Source organism: Canis lupus, chromosome 2, assembly GCF_011100685.1.
Source record: "Canis lupus familiaris isolate Mischka breed German Shepherd chromosome 2, alternate assembly UU_Cfam_GSD_1.0, whole genome shotgun sequence".
Lineage (NCBI taxonomy): Eukaryota > Metazoa > Chordata > Mammalia > Carnivora > Canidae > Canis > Canis lupus.
Genome location: NC_049223.1, coordinates 66063977 through 66081528, shown reverse-complemented (window position 1 = coordinate 66081528; position 17552 = coordinate 66063977). Strand labels below are relative to the sequence as shown.

Here is a 17552-nt window from a genome sequence, read left to right as displayed (position 1 = left end):
TTAATGGATAAAGGCAAGACTCATGGCCCCATTTATATTCAGGGGAGGTAAGAAAGAGCAGTCTTCCCCTGTGTCCAGAAGAAAAGGAGAACTTTTCAACAACCCCGGCTACTGAAAGCTGCTTTGAACTTCATGTGTCTTAACTCCAGGATATACCCTGGAAGTTGTTTTATTCCCAGTCAGTGCTCTGATTCTCATTAATCCAAATGTCCTACTAAAAAATAGTATTTCAACTACTCATTGGTTAGCACAATAGCATGAACTATACTAAATTTCTAGAATTTGGTAATTACTCTGTGATTATATAAGCGAATACCTTTGTTCTTAAGAACAAGGGTCATGATGTCTGCTGCTTACTCTAAAATGTTTAGCAATAACTGTGTGCGTGTGTGTGCACATGCTCAGAGAGAAAAAGCAAATGTGGCAGAATGTTAACAATGGGTGAATTTAGGGGAAGGATAGGAGTTTATCGTAAAATTTTTCTATGAATTTTAATTTTTTTCAAAATAAAATCATAAATTTACAGAGCCTTTTAAACATTCGTGTTATCCACATCTGAGCTGTTTTTGCTTTTTAATTATGATTGATATTTTGAATGTACTTCCCTTTTCTTCTGAGACCAGTAAAATGCCTGGACTATAGTAACCAATGATCTTTCAGAAACAAAGACTCTGAGGCCCAAATATTAAACCTGTATAGCAATCTGATTTTTTAATTTCACAAATAATGCCAGATTTCATTAAAAAGACTTCTTTTTCCTTGTAGTTGGTTGAAATGTTGGATATGTCTGTCCCTGCAGTTGCTAAACTAAGACGCCTTTTAGATAGTCTTCCAAGGGAAGCTTTACCAGACATTCTGACCTCAATTATCCGAACAAGCAACAAAGAGAAGCTTCAGGTACAGTATTTTCTTCTTAAATACTGAGTTTTTTTGTCAGCTTTTATTCGATATATAAATTTTGACCTTTAGCAAGACATACTAGAGATGTATAAAAGTAGTTAAAATGCTCTTACGCTGAAATTGACTATTAAAAGTGATTGCTTTACATTTTTGTATACTTAGGCAGCTCTTTTACTTACATTATCAGTACTACTAGTTTGTCAATTTATGGAAAAAGAGTGGAGAATAGTTTTTAAAAATGGTAAATATTCGGTATCCCTGGGTGGCGCAGCGGTTTAGCGCCTGCCTTTGGCCCAGGGCGCGATCCTGGAGACCCGGGATCGAATCCCACGTCAGGCTCCCGGTGCATGGAGCCTGCTTCTCCCTCTGCCTGTGTCTCTGCCTCTCTCTCTCTCTCTCTCTCTGTGACTATCATAAATAAATAAAAATTTTTAAAAAATGGTAAATATTAAAAAAAAATGGTAAATATTCAACTTAAAAAATAAATATATTTTGTCTTTCTATTTTTTAAACGTGTGGAGCTGTGACTTTTTCTTTGTGTGGCCTACTTTATTAAAATTCTTCATAATGTTTCTTTTTATTAAAGATTTTATTTATTTATATATGAGAGACACAGAGAGAGAGTGAGGCAGAGACACAGGCAGAGGGGGAAGCAGGCTCCATGCAGGGAACCTGATGTGGGACTCGATCCTGGATCTCCAGGATCACACCCTGGGCTGAAGGCAGCGCTAAACTGCTGAGCAACCCGGGCTGCCCCTTCATGAAGTTTCTTATATAAAGCATACCTATGATGCATTATCTATGCATTTTCATAGATAATTTTCTACTTATTTCAGTTTCTAGTGTTCAGTTTCTATTCTTTAAAGAGAATAGAAACTCATTCATTTTCTACTTATTTCAGTTTCTAGTGTTCAGTTTCTATTCTTTAAAGAGAAATGAGTTGTAAAGATATGAAAAATGCAGAATCTTAGATTTGCATGTTTTTTCCTAAAACTGTAAGTTTTCTTTCACACTCATTTATCTTAAGATTTTATTTATTTGGGAGAGAGAGCGCATGTGCATGAGCAGGGGGAGGGGCAGAGGGAGAGGAAGAAGCAGACTCCCAACTGATCAGAGAGCCTGATGTGGGGCTCGATCCCAGGACTCTGGGATCATGACTGAGCTGAAGGCAGATGCTTCACCAACTGAGCCACTCAGGTGCCCCTCTTGCACAGTAATTTTTACGGTGTTTTTTAAGCAGTCTTGCTTTATTGAATCTTCTTAAAACATTTAACTTAGTTTTCATTGAAACCTTTATTTTATCAGTATATTTAATATTTTAAACATTATATCTTAACAATTATGTAGCAAATCTAACAAGTTATAATAGCAAGTGCATCTAACAGAAAGGTATATAAACACCATACTCAAAACACATGAATACAACTCAACTGATAGGAGCAGAAGAGTGCAGGAGTACCAGAGGATGAACTGTGGGCATCAGGAAGGATGTTTGAGAGAATGGAGAGCATAGTTACTCAGATCATTAGTGGAGATTGGTTAAAAGTGCTCCTATTCTTTCATGAATATAAAAATTCACGATTTCAAAACCAGAATTTGTTTAGGCCTAATATGTAGACACATTCTGAGTTTTAAGATAATAATTCACAGAAAGAGTTGACCTTAAATATATGTTTTGTTCCTGCTATTGGAACAATATACATGGATTTGTTTTTAGATGAAAAGTCAAGATGGTTTTTTTCTTTTTTTAGGATTCTGGTAATTTAATATAATAATCTGGTTGTATTGGCCATACCATAGCTGTGAATATTGATAGTTGTCTCCTTTACTTAACAATCTAATTCATATCTCTGACTGCTTCATTTTGGGAGCATGTGTTTCTGAAAGATTCTACTAACTGACTCATGTTCCCTTAGATTTTAGATGCTGTGAGTCTGGAGGAACGGTTCAAGATGACCATACCGTTGCTTGTCAGACAAATTGAAGGCCTGAAATTACTTCAGAAAACCAGAAAACACAAGCAAGATGATGATAAGCGGGTAAATATTTCTTTCAGTCTACTTCTTTATGTTTCCAGTTGTTTTGTGTGATGTGAGATTCAGTTTTTTTGAAGTAAAAAAAAAAAAAAATGGGAGGAATAAAGAAAAGAACAAAACAAAAATTTCATTGTCACTTATCACCAAATTACTGATAATATTCTGAATTCAATAGGTTTTTCTGGTTCTTTTCTATGTCTGGGTCTTTTTTTTTTTAACATGGTAATATTTTCTCATTTTTTGTTTTTAGTAATTTTTGGAATCATCAAAAGGGTTAATTTACTAAGCATTTCTCTTTGCCAAACATTGTGTGTTGTTTCCAGTGTTTTCCATATTTTAAAAATTAACAAATAACTGATGAGTGTCCTTGAAAATAATTTAAGAGGGTGGTTGTTTATCTCATGTTTCCTTTTTTTTCAAGTTTTTATTTATATTCCATTTAGTTAATGTACAGTGTAATACTGCTTTCAGGTTTACAATATAGTGATTCAACACTTCCATCACCCAGTGCTCATCACAACTCCTTAATCCCCATCACCTACTTCTATCTGCTACCCACTCCCCTCTGGTAACCATCAGTTTGTTCTCTGTAGTTATGAGTCTATTTCTTGGTTTGCCTCTCTTTTTTTCCCCCCCTTGCTCGGTCATTTTGTTTCCTAAATTCCACATATGAGTGAAATCATATGGTAGTCTTTGTCTGGCTGACTTATTTTGCTTAGCATTATACTCTCTAGCTCTATCCATATCATTGCCAGTGGCAAGATTTCACTCTTTTTTATGGCTGAGTATGAGTAATAATATTCCATTGTGTGAATATGTGTGTGTGCTGTGTGTGTGTGTGTGTGTGTCTATACACACACACACAACACACACACCACAACTTCTTTATCCATTCATCAATCAGTGGATACTTGGGCTGTTTCCATAATTTAGCTGTTGTAAATAATGCTGCTATAAACATCAGGGTGCACATATCCCTTTGAGTTAGTATTCCTGTATTCTTTGGATAAATAGCTAGTAATGCAATTGCTAGATAATATGGACGTTTTATTTTTAACTTTTTGCACAGCCTCCATACTGTTTTCCACAGTGGCAGCATGAGTTTGCATTGCTACCATAGTGCAAAAGGGTTCCTTTTTCTCCACATCCCCACCAATACTTGTTTCTTGAGTTTTTGATTTTAGCCATTCTAACAGGTGTGAGGTGATGTCTCATTATAGTTTTGATTTGCATTACCTTGATGATCAGTGAAGTTGAGCATCTTTTCTGTTGGCCATCCGGCTGCTGCTTTGGAAAAGTATTTACTCATGTCTTCTGCTCATGTTTTGATTGGATTGTTTCTTTTTTGGGTGTTGAGTTTTATAAGTTCTTTATGTATTTCAGATACTAATCATTTATCAGAAATGTCATTTGCAAATATCTTCTCCCAATCCATAGGTTGCCTTTTAGTTTTATTGATTGTTTCCTTCACTGTGGAGAAAGAATACTTACTTTTTTTGATGTAGTCCCAGTAGTTTGTTGTTGCTTTTGTTTCCCTTGCTTCAGGAAACATATTTAGGAATAAGTTGCTATGACTGATGTCAAAGAAGTTACTGTCTATGTTCTCTTCTAGTATTTTTATGGTTTCAGGTCTCATATTTAGGTCTTTAATCCATTTTGAATTTTATATATGGTATAAGAAAGTAGTCCAGTTTCATTCTTGCATGTTACTCTCTGGTTTTCCTAATAACGGTTTTCCCAATAACAATTTCTCTTCAACAAATGTTGAAGAGACAGTCTTTTCCTATTGGATATTCTTTCCTGCGTTTTCTTTTTTAAGGATTTTATTTATTTATTAATGAGAGACAGAGAGAGAGAGAGAGAGAGAGCGCGCGTGCATGTGGCAGAGACACAGGGAGAGGGAGAAGCAGGCTCCATGCAGGGAGCCCAACGTGGTACTCGATCCCGGGTCTTCAGGATCAGGCCCTGGGCTGAAGGCAGCGCTAAACCACCGAGCCACCCGGGCTGCCCATCTTTCCTGCGTTTTCATAGATTAATTGACCATATAGTTGTGTGTTCATTTCTGGGTTTTCTGTTCTGTTCCATTGATCTGTGTGTCTATTTTTGTGCCAGCAGCATACTGATTTGATCAGTACAGCTTTGTAATACGACTTGAAGTCCCGAATTGTGATGCTTCCACTTTACTTTTCTTTTTCAAGATTGCTTTGCCTATTCAGGGTCATTTGTGGTTCCATATAAATTTAAGATTGTTTCATCTAGATCTGTGTAAAAAAATGCTGTTGGTATTTTGATAGGGGTTGCATTAAATTGTAGATTGCTTTGGGTGGTATAGATATTTTAACAATACTTGTTTTTCCAATCCATGAGAATGGAATGTCTTTCCATTTCTTTGTGTCATCTTCAGTTCCTTTCATCAGTGTTTTTATAGTTTTCAGAGTACAGTTCTTTCACCTCTGGTTAAATATATTCCTGGGTATTTAATGGTTTTTAGTATGGTTGTAAATGGAATTGATTCCTTAATTTCTCTTCCTGCTGCTTCATTATTGCTGTGTAGAAATGCAACAGATTTTTGTACATTGATTTTGTATTTTGTGACTTTACTGAATTCAATTATTCTAACAGTTTTTTGGTGGAATCTTGCTTGTTTTCGATATAGGGTATATCATCTGCAAATAACAAAAATTTTACTTCTTCCTTGCCAATTTGGATGCCTTTTATTTCTTTTTGTTGTCTGATTGCTGTGGCTAGGACTTCTAGTACCAAGTTGAATATGAGTGATGAGAGTGGACATCCTGATTTGTTCCTGACTGTAGAGGAAAAGCTCTCAGATTTTCCCCGCTGAAGATGATATAGCTGTGGGCTTTTTGTATATGAACTTGATAATATTGAGGTATGGTCTCTCCAAACCTGCTCTGTTGAAGGTTTTTATCATGAGTAGATGTTATAATTCGGCAGATGCTTTTTCTGCATCTATTGAAATCGTTCTATAACTTTTAAAAATATATTATTAAGAACATACTACAAAATTGTTTCCTAAAAGGACTGTCACTATGTTGTGCCATTGTTTATCTGGCTTTTTTTTTTAAGATTTTATTTATTAATTAATAAGAGACAGAGAGAGAGAAAGAGAGAGGCAGAGACACAAGCAGAGGGAGAAGCAGGCTCCATGCAGGAGTCTGATGTAGCACTCGATCCCAGGACCCCAGGATTACGCCCTGGGCTGAAGGCAGGCACTAAACCACTGAGCCACCCAGGAATCCCCATTTTTTTTTGTTTTAACTTATAAACATTTTTATTTTCATTTAGTCCAACTGTGTTAATCTTTTTCTATCTTCTAAGCTTAGAGTCTTCTCCAGTAGTTTGATAAATATCCACTGTCAGTTTACCTTTAGCTGATTTTTCTTTAAAAAGTATTGAACTCTTTAACCTATATATAATTTTTTTGTCCTTAAGTGAAGATGACAGTTGTATATTGTCCCAAATAGCTTTTTATTTAACTCAACAGTAGTATAAAGAATTCTTCACTTCCCTGTTGATTTGTGATACTGTCATTATTATACATTACATTTATATGGGGTCTGTCTGAAATCTGCCTTGAGCTCTCAATTTTACTCTTGTTAGGTGTGGGCAGAGTTAAGATGAGGAAAATATATTTGATGTGGACAAGAGTTGGAAATGACAGTTCTCTGAAGGCTATTCGAAAGTAAGTAAAAGGTTGAGAAAAGTGTTCGAGATTTGAACACAACAATGTTCCTTTGTAGAGAGAGAAGAGCAGGGTGAAAGATTTCTCACTAGTGGGACTAAGGAAGGAGCAGAACATAGGCTAAAGGAGAATGACAACGGAGACAGGAGCAGCCTGTCTAGTGTTTCTGTTTTAGGACATCGTGCTGTTTCTTTTTACTTTTTTTTTTTTAAAGATTTTATTTATTTATTCACGAGACACACACACAGAGAGAGAGAGAGAGAGAGAGAGAGAGGAGCAGAGGGAGAAGCAGGCTCCATGCAGGGAGCTTGATGTGGGACTTGATCCTAGGGCTCCAGGATGGCGCCCTGGACCGAAGGCAGGCGCTAAACCACTGAGCCATCCAGGGATCCCTTGTGTGCTGTTTCTAACAAACAGCAAAAATCTGAATTACATCTGACTTGAGGTCAGATCATTAGTTATCTGTTTTGTGCAGAAAGACAAAGCAAGGAGCACTCCATGTTGGGAGACACAGGAGACTGCAGCTTGCTGTCAGTAAATATTACTGCTACTTAAAGAGAAAGTTCAAAATTGCTCCAGAAAATGATCGAACAGGCCACAGTTACTTGAAAATGTAGGAATCAGAGGATGATATTTGGAGTTAAGCCTAAAAGTTTCTTTGCCTTAAGAGTTGAAAAGCACTCTTTAAAAGCCAAGAGAAAGATTGCATTAAGAAGTATTTATGTCTCAACAATGAAATCATTGAAATAATAAAATGATGTGTTTTTTTAAACTCTCCTTTAAAAGACTTTTTTCAGTTTTTCATGCTTGAAAATACTAATTTTATCTGCTAATGAGTTGTATAGAATAAAAGCATATATTTAGTATTTCTGTCTTTATAAAATTGCTTTTTTATTTACTGCCTTATGTTTTTGACTTTTTGTGTTTGAGTGTTTTAAATAGATAACAATAATAGTTTAAAAATAAATTCCTATGCTTTTACTTTTTTTAATTATTTTTTTAAAAGATTTTATTTATTTATTCATGATAGTCACACAGAGAGAGAGAGAGAGAGAGAGGGGCAGAGACATAGGCAGAGGGAGAAGCAGGCTCCATGCAGAGAGCTCGACGTGGGATTCAATCCCGGGTCTCCAGGATCGCGCCCTGGGCCAAAGGCAGGCGCTAAACCGCTGCGCCACCCAGGGATCCCAATTCCTATGCTTTTAAATGAAATACCTGTACATCATTTTTCTCCATTGATGGCTGGTATTGATTCATGATATTATTGAGTTGAGAATTTCAGAAGAGTACTTTGGAAGTTTTAAAACATGATAGATCATGGAGAAAGGCAACATAAATAAAGCCATTTGACCTGGCACAGAGGATAGTTGTTGGATTTCAGAGAGCAATTTCAGCATAATGGAGACTAAAGCCAAAGTATAAAGTACAAATTGTTAAAGTACTCAAGAAGGAAAGGGAAGTGGTGGTCAAGCCATTTATTGGAAAAGTGGTGGTCAAAGCCATTTATTGGAAAAGCAGAACGTCAGGCAAGTAAATAGTGTGTAGTTAACTGAAAAGGACATAGGTAAGATGAAATATTTTGCAAGGAGGAAGACTTTTGTGTGAGTTGGAGACAAAGGAGAATTGAACCAGTGGTGGAAACATTAAAGTTGTTAGAAATTTTGTAATGTAGAGGAAAAAAGTGGATTTATTCTCTTGCCGATTGCTAAGTAGTAATATAATCAAGAAAGTAGTGGCTGCAATAGCAGCTCAAGGAAGGATATTCCTCGATGTTTTCATTATTTCTAGTAGCCATTCTTGAGGTTTTCCTCACATTATAGTATAAGCATATACTTAAATAATGTTCACTTTATGTTGGTTTACTTTATGTTGATCCACTTTTAAATTCTGCTGCTTCTATATGTGCTTGTGCCTCTTAGTTATCATTCTGAACTTAGTTCCTAAAGATGTAGACCCTAATTATGAAAATGTTCTTCATCACTAATTACAACCTTGTGTAACACACAGTTTTACACTTGTACTTTCTACTTTAGGTTATAGCAATACGTCCTATTAGGAGAATTACACACATCCCAGGAACTTTAGAAGATGACGATGAGGATGAAGACAATGATGACATCGTTATGCTAGAGAGAAAGATACGAACATCCAGTATGCCAGAGCAGGCCCATAAGGTCTGTGTCAAAGAGATAAAAAGGTAAATTGAAGCTAAAAAGAAGTTATTCACTCATTGGTATATTCATTTTGCATATTAAGGTTAAAAATTATTGCTCTTGGAAGCTTGAGTCTACTTCTTTGGATCAGAAACTGAAAGCTGAATTATTTGTTTTATATTCTCTGACCTTTCTCCTTTTCTTATATTTTATATAGTTATAGACCACTCTATTCATTTTATCTTTCCATTGTCAATTCTTATCTTTCATGGCTTTTTAAGTTCTCAGATTATAACTGTGATCTGTGGAATCTTCAGATTATCACTCTTCATTCCTCAACCAGAATCTGATTTTTAAAACATTCGTAAGACTCCTGAATGGACATCAGTTTCCCTGATCTTTTTCTCAGTTGCTGAGTATAAATGATAACAACTCTTCTACCTAGAGTGTACTGTCAAACACAATCATTATTGTTAACTACCTTTTTATTGTCTTAAAGAATGAACTGTACTTTGTTTAGACACAGTGTTCAGTTATCATTGTGTACTTCACATGTCACTTTTTTCTTCTTTAGAAAGAAGAAGGTAAACTCTAGAGGGCAGGGACTGTCAGTTTCTCTTTGTTTAAGATAAAGTACACAGAAACCTTGATGACAGCAGGGTATATGTATAATCTCAGGGTTAAATAGAAAACCAATGTTTTTCTCTCTATACTTGACACATTATAACTTGCATTATCTTGTGTTAGTGAATTATAATGAACCTAAGTGAATGCTCAGTAACTAAAGATTTGACTTTCTCAGGTTTACAGTTAAGGACATAAGTTGTAGTTGAGGAATATTTTATCTTGACTGGCATTAGTTAATAAATGTAGAACATCTATTGTGGACAGAACACTTTGTTAAACACTGCATTTATTATGGAATTTATATTTTTAAATTAAATATCTGATACTAGTTTGCTTTTATGAGCTGATTTTATCTCTGATACAAAAAATACATATGTAATTATGTGTTACGGTTAGGCACTTAAATCTTATTGCAATAGGTATATCAATGGAGAAGTGGGACTTGAGACTCCTCCCCTGTGAGATACTGATACTCTAAGGTCTTATTTCAAGGATAGGATCAGATACAGTGTTCTCTCTGTCACACCCACGCATCCCCCCCCACCCCCAGTTTGCAGTTATCTGTTTAATTTTGTTCTGTAAGTACATCATAAAACAAAATAACTAGATTAAAAAAAAAAAGTTTCCAGACTTTTAAAATCAAATTTGCATGATATATCTGACCCACAATGGCAGATGCTGGATTTTTGTGTTTTTAGGGAAGTTGTCTATGTTTTGGAACATTTTTGCTATGTGTTCTTTCTTTCCCCACAGACTCAAAAAAATGCCTCAGTCAATGCCAGAATATGCTCTGACTAGAAATTATTTAGAACTTATGGTGGAACTTCCTTGGAACAAAAGTACAACTGGTAAGCCAACAAAATAACACCCTTTTGCAATCTGATTGTTACTCAGAAAATTCATGCAGAGTCTGTTGAAATACTCACCATTAATTATCTTACTGTTACTATAATTCTTGACATAAATTATTTAGATGCTGAACTTGTATCATTTAGGTCTTGGGATCAAACAGGAAGGTGCTACATTAAAGTGCCTTCTGCCTGATTTTGGAGAAAATAGGATTTTCTATAATTGTTGATAGATGTGTTTCTTAGGGATTCCTGGGTGGCGCAGCAGTTTAGCGCCTGCCTTTGGCCCAGGGCACGATCCTGGAGACCCGGGATCGAATCCCACGTCAGGCTCCCGGTGCATGGAGCCTGCTTCTCCCTCTGCCTATGTCTCTGCTCTCTCTCTCTCTCTCTCTCTCTCTCTCTCTGTGACTATCATAAATAAATTAAAAAAAAAAAGAGATATGTTTCTTAATACCAGTAGTCAATCAGATGATGAACTTTTATATTCAAAGAAATAGTTACATAGAGCTATATAATAGAACTTTTGTACCATTTGGAAGTTTGTTTTTCTCATACAAAAACCTATTAAATGAGTTTAAATTCTGTCCTTCAGTAGAACTTCTCTCTTTCCTGTGGATATGCTCTTTTCTCGTGGGATGAGAAATAGTCTGTTGACTTTCATTGTTTTTAGAACCATTTTATTTGATTTCTCTTATTGGATAGACTCTTGTTAGTATTCTATACAAAAGTTTACTGAGTTCAAGAGTGGATTAATTTCCTGAATTGCTTCTGGCATAGGAATAGCTGTATGTTTGACTTTTGAAAATTTAAAGATATGTTACTCTGGATAGTAAAATTCCTACATTTAAGAAAATGCTGGGATCCCTGGGTGGCACAGCGGTTTGGCGCCTGCCTTTGGCCCAGGGCGCGATCCTGGAGACCCGGGATCGAATCCCACATCGGGCTCCCGGTGCATGGAGCCTGCTTCTCCCTCTGCCTGTGTCTCTGCCTCTCTCTCTCTCTGTAACTATCATAAATAAATAAAAATTAAAAAAAAATTAAAAAAAAAAGAAAATGCTAGAGATTTTTTAAGATGTTAGCTCTAAAGCACACATTTATGCCCCACAAAGATATGCTGTACAAACCAGATTTCAGAATGTTGAATTTTTTTTATTTTATTTTTATTTTTATTTTATTTTATTTATTTATTTATTTTTTTTAGAATGTTGAATTTTTGATATTAAAAAATACTTGCCTATTAATCTATAGAGGACCATCCTTTCTGGTATTGAATACTTAAAACAAAGAATTGTTTTTGACTCTTAGAGGGTCCAGAATGAAGCACATATGTGTTAAGTTAACTATGCTGGGACAATGTTAAGATTAAAATACTCCTTTTTAATTAGTTTTTTTTTGGAAAATATCATCTATCACATTTTTTAAAAAGATTTATTTATTTGAAAGAGAGCATGCGTGCATGCACAAGCAGGGGGAGAGGGAGAAGGAGAGAATCCCAAGGAGACTCCCTGCTGAGCACAGAGCCCAAAGTGGGCTCAATCCCACAACTCTGAGATCATGATGTGAGCTGAAATCAAGATTTGGATTAACCAACTTAACAGACAGAGCCACCCAGGCACCCCAAGATAATCATTAATGCTTTTTTTTAAATATATACTTTATTTATGTATCTGACACAGAGAGAGCGAGCACAAGCAGGGGGAGCACCATGCAGAGCGAGAGAGAAGGGCTCTGGCTGAGCAGGGAGCCCAGTGCGGGGTTCAGTCCCAAGACCCTGGAATCGTGACCTGATCTGAAGGCAGATGCTTAACCAAATGATCCACCCAGGCACCCCATCTAACACATTATTAATGTGTATGGCTTGGTACTAGGATGAAATTGGCCTAATCATCTTCCTTTTGTTTTGACAACCCTTAGATTTCATTCCTCTTACGGTTCTTAGGTTCTGGTTGTGGAAAGCAGGTGCATTCTAAGTTATACTAATTATTCTTTCATGAATACTCTGTAAATTTGCATTCATCCCATTCTCTAGATTTTGGGTTGTTTTTAAGTTTTTCTCTCTGAATATTTGTATAAAATTAAAAGGCTAATTCAGTTTTCTCTGAAATTCTGAGAACCTGTCAATTTTCATTAGATTAAATTAGGTTGCACTGGTGAACTGTAGAAGCTGTTGTTTAGAAGCAGTCATTGTTTTGTTTTATTTGCTTTATTTTCCAGCTTTATTGTAGTCAATTAACAGTATGTAATACTGTAATTATGTAACAGTAAACTGTACATAAATAATATGTACTTTTTGATGCATTTTAACATATGTATGTATTTGTAATACCATCATCATAATTAAGATAGTGAATGCATCCATCACCTCCTAAATTTTCTCATTTTTCTCTGTAATCCCTCTCTCCTTTGCCTCCCTATCCCCAAACACTATAGATTAGTTCATATTTTCAAAAATGTTATAGAAATGGAATGATGTAGTATGTACTCCCTTTTTTCTCATTCTTTAAGCATAATTAGAAGTTCATCCATTTACCTCTCGATGGATATTTGGGTTGTTTCCAGGGTTTTGGCTACTATACATAGAGCTGTTAATATTACTATGCTGGTAAATTTATTTCTTTATTTCATGTTTGTTTCATTGCCTTCTAGTTGAAGGTGTCTTATCAAACAAACTGAAGCTGAGTTTCTTGGTTTAATTCTTTATTCAAAATCCTTTTTGGAAATTCCATAGTGTGAAATGAATGCAGGAGAGCCCAAGTTTGTTCCCATTGAATTGGCCCCTCATCATGTCACCTGACCAGTTTGAGGTCAGCTATGGATCCTGATTGAGCTGAGCTGTTGGGAAGTCCATTTTGGTTCCAGTAGTCTTCTGTTAATTACTAAAGCCCCAGTATCTGCTTTTCAAGTGAAGTGGTCATGTTCTGTGAGATTTGTTGGTTTAGACCTAGGGAAGAAAGTTACATTAAGCTTTATAGGTGTTGTTTAAGTGCTCTGCTTTTGTTTTCACCTGCCAAGCTTCCCTGTAGTGTATGGTTGATTGTTATTTGCATGTAGTTGGTGGAGTTGTAACAATTTTCAGACCCCGTTATTTTCTCTCGACAGTAGCACAGTGCTAAGAGCATCTAGATAACTTGGGTAATCCCAGGGGCCTTATTTTGAACTTTTGATATTATCTCATAACATTTTTCTGTGCTTCAAGATTTAACTAATGACTTAAGGGAAATGCAGGTACATATAGTGTATATAGTATAATGCCCTGAGAATATTAAAATTGCAGATTTTATTATTTGCCAACAGTAGCCTAGTAGTTGCTCTCAGCTTCTTCCCTTTTTCACTTGTCCTATTTAAAAGTGAACTTATTTACTAATCGAATTTTTACCAGGGTTATACGGTGTAATTGATTTTGGAGGAAAACTAATTGAACACAAGAGTGCTAACTCCTATTCTTTACTTAAATAAACAAGAAAATATAAAAACAGGGCAAAGCTGTTGTTATTTTCATAACTATAGAAGGAGAAGGAGACCACCTGCATGCTAGAAACTCAGACTCTGCTGCATGTGGGTCAGCATTAGAGATGTGTAGCACTCATGTATCTGCCCCATATGAACATACTTCTCATTGTTTAGTATTCTGCAGAGAACTGAAAATGTGTATATTGTATAAAAGGAGGCATGTTGAGCTTCTGAGCCATTCCTGTATAGAATTATATATGAATAATTATTGTGTGGCTACAAAACCATGAAAATGTCTTTCATAGTTTTTGAAAAAGAAGCTTACGTAAATAGAGATCATCAAAAGCAGAAAGGAAAGATTTGGAGAAAAAGTTTGCTGATTTTCCAATTTTAAAATGGAAAGGGCCAATAGATATCATTTTAGTCTTCCAGTTGTAAAGATTTAGTATCAACAGACATAGTACTTACTACACAATTAAAAACTCAAGGAGTTAGTATGCATTTCATTTTAAATTATTTACATGTAACCACACGTATTATTCAAAATAGGAAGAATGCATTTTGTATCGTTTAAAAGAATATTCAGAAAAAATCTATTCTTTATAGAGAAAACACAAAATAATGATTTATGTAGTATGAAAATTATCTTTCCTCAAAAGTTTGAGTCCCTTTTTAAACTTGTCTTTACTTGGTATATTTCTTAGAAGAAATTCCTTCAGAGCATTTTCAGTTTTTTCTGAATTACATGGAGTTATGTTCTTAGTTTACTAAATGTTAATTAGGAGTGCATGTTGCATTATAACACGTGCCTTTTTAAGGTACAAAATGACATTTTGATGGGACGTTTTTCTTTTTGGACAAGGTGATATAATAAATATATCAATAACCTAATATTGAACCATCTTTGCATAACTAAAATAAATCCCTCTGGGACTTAGTAGATTACTCTTAATAGATTTTATTTACTTGTATTTTAATATACAGAATAGGATTGGTCTGAAGTTTTCTTTTGTGTTTCCTGTGGTAGATTTTAGGGTCTGGGTTAGCATTGTAAAACTGTTCTGAAACTTCTTTCATTTGTTCGTATATTCATTAGTTGGGGTCTAAAGCCAGGAAAGGGGGAAGAAGTTTTGTTCTTCCCTTTCCAAATCTCTTAACCAGACTAAAAGCAACAGTATTATAATTAAGTTACATATATTACTGCTTAGCTATGTTTTTTCAGACTAGCTTGGGAACCAAACTACCATTTAAGGCTATTTTTTTTCTCTCCATAGGAAAAACACAGGGCAGGTTCCAAATAACTGATTCAAAGAGTGGGCTTGTGTGTGTTTTCCTCCTTCCAAGCCTTTCCTCTCTCTGTCAGTATGATCATATGGCCATGTATTACCATACCCTGGATGTCACTGAGCTGATGAATTCATGCTGCTGACATCCATGACTATTTAATAGTTTAATCTATGAGTATTTTAAGTAGGAAGGCACATCAGTAAACCTGATGAATGCTTGACTGTATAAACAAAGCCTAACTCCTACATTCCTGGTGAGTTTAATTGATAGAACTTAGGCAGTTCTTTGCATCTTAATTTTTTTTTTTTTTTGCCCAGCACTTTCATTTATAGAAGATTAATTGAAGGAAGTAATTATGAGTATATGTTGGGGTTTAGTTACAAGGATGCAAAGTGAAGCATGCTTTATAACTCTAAAGATTTATAGATAACCTAAGTGCTTAGCAATAGGGAATTATTTAAATGAGTATGGATAATTAAATAATGGAATATTGTGTAGCCATTAAAATGTTACTAAAAAATACATTTGACACTGAAAGGTCACACTTACAATACACTAAGTGAAAAAACATTTTACAAAGCTTGAAGGCATCAAATAATCTCATTTTGAAAAATAGGTGAAGCACATCTACACACACATACACACACACACACACACACACACACACACACACACACAAAACCTATAATAAGATACCAGAGTGAAGGTAAGGATGCTCTCTTGAGGACATGATTATAGATGACTGTTTTTTTCTTTTTTATTGGTGTCATTGGATTTTCTAGAATTAATACATCTGTGATAAGAAAAAAAATACTTTAAAAAAAGGAACTGATGCTGGCACAAATAGACCATATAGACATTCCATCTCCATAGAAAAAATGTGTATCTAGAAAATGATATGAGTATTAACTCCTTGAGTTTTTGTGTAGCACTTACTATTTCGGTTAATAGTAAATCATCTTAAGCAAAAAAGCCAAGTCCAGGTCTCCTTGAAGATTCATTTAGAAAGATCCACTTCCGTTCTTGTCACGTTTTTTTTCTAAAATGTATTTTGATTCTTGCCAGCCTTGAAAGGACTTGTTCCATTTTAAATTTTTATGTGCTTACTTCTGGGGTTGACAGACCGTCTGGACATTCGAGCAGCCCGGATTCTTCTGGATAATGATCATTATGCTATGGAAAAATTGAAGAAAAGAGTGCTGGAATACCTGGCCGTCAGACAGCTGAAAAACAACCTGAAGGGCCCTATTCTTTGCTTTGTTGGCCCTCCTGGAGTTGGTAAAACAAGTGTGGGAAGATCAGTGGCCAAAACTCTTGGTCGAGAGTTCCACAGGATTGCACTTGGAGGAGTGTGTGACCAGTCTGACATTCGAGGACACAGGTAGACTCTTTCTTTCAGTTCGATCTCTCTGGTTCTCCATTTTAATGGACTAAAGCCCCTCAAAAGCCCAGGCATAATATATATCTTTTTCTCAAAGGGCTATTTATGATACCTTGAATCAAAAGGACACTCACTCATAGTACTTATTTATAGTACATCCATAGGATGTTTATAGCTGGCTTAGAGCCTCAACCATAATAGTATACCCAAACTAACCTTGGTATTTGTATGATAACAGATAATGAATCTTTGCCTCAGCTTTCTTAGAATTTCATTTGAATGCAATTATAAATCAGTTATGGTTAGATATTACAGTGTCTTTAAATTCATTTTGGCCCAGTGACATTTCATAAATAAACCATAACTCTTAGAATTTAAAAAATAAGTACAACAACTGGTGCACATAAGAGGAGGGAAGAAATCTTTAATAACAAATATATGTTTGCAGTTTAACTTTCTTTTAAGAAGGTTAGTTTTCCATAAGAATAATAAGGAGAAAGGTTAGGATGATTGAGACCTCTATTTTTTACATTTTTTACATTTTTTTGCATTTTTTACACCCTTTCTATAAAAATACATTAAACTGTGAGAACTGAGTCTGTGATTAATCTTACATTATTAGAATCAGATTTGCATCTTAGGCTCATCGTTTTCTTCTCTGTTACCCAGATTGGAAGATGCTTTGGGAAAGCATGAACTTTCTGTTTCAAGTTTTAAGGGTTTCATAGCAGTTGTGAGAAAATATACCTTTAATGTATGTATTAAAGAACATTTTAAAATGTAGACTATTTAAAAATGTAGAAATCATGGATGCTTATAAAAGAATATGATGTTATAAACCTGAAACTAATGTCAGTGATGTCTCAATTTAAAAAAAAATTTTTAAACTACTTAACTTCCAGTAGAAAATAATTAAACTGAAGATAAAATTTCTCTCCTCAAGGTTATACCCTCAGTCTTAAAGTTGTTAAAGCAGTCTATTTTATAAGTGGAAGGTTTGAAAAGCAGGCCAGTGCAGGCAGTGAACAACTGCCAGGCTAATTTAAATGCATAGTTACAGTTTGGTGAATATGGATTAAACTTGGATTATGGGGGAAAAAAAGAAAATGATGCCTTTTTAACATCTTGTTTTCCATTTGTCTTTTTAACAAGACCATTGGCCTT

The 17552-nt window shown here is 35.1% G+C and overlaps 1 protein-coding gene and 1 long non-coding RNA gene across 4 annotated transcripts in view; one reads left to right on the top strand and one right to left on the bottom strand.

Moving 5' to 3' along the window:
- LONP2 (lon peptidase 2, peroxisomal) overlaps window positions 1–17552 on the top strand; it is a 94066-nt gene that overhangs the window by 10022 nt on the left and 66492 nt on the right. For all 3 annotated transcript variants that reach the window (XM_038531106.1, XM_038531105.1, XM_038531107.1), the window contains exons 3-7: window positions 766–897; window positions 2817–2939; window positions 8673–8836; window positions 10173–10267; window positions 16130–16388. In XM_038531106.1, coding sequence (XP_038387034.1) covers window positions 766–897; window positions 2817–2939; window positions 8673–8836; window positions 10173–10267; window positions 16130–16388 — 773 coding nt within the window. The remainder of the gene's footprint in view (window positions 1–765; window positions 898–2816; window positions 2940–8672; window positions 8837–10172; window positions 10268–16129; window positions 16389–17552) is intronic.
- LOC119870341 lies at window positions 12959–16422 on the bottom strand. Its single transcript, XR_005355836.1, has 3 exons — window positions 15944–16422; window positions 15704–15800; window positions 12959–13211 (listed from the first exon to the last, which is right to left on the bottom strand). It is a non-coding gene; the product is annotated as an uncharacterized LOC119870341 (long non-coding RNA).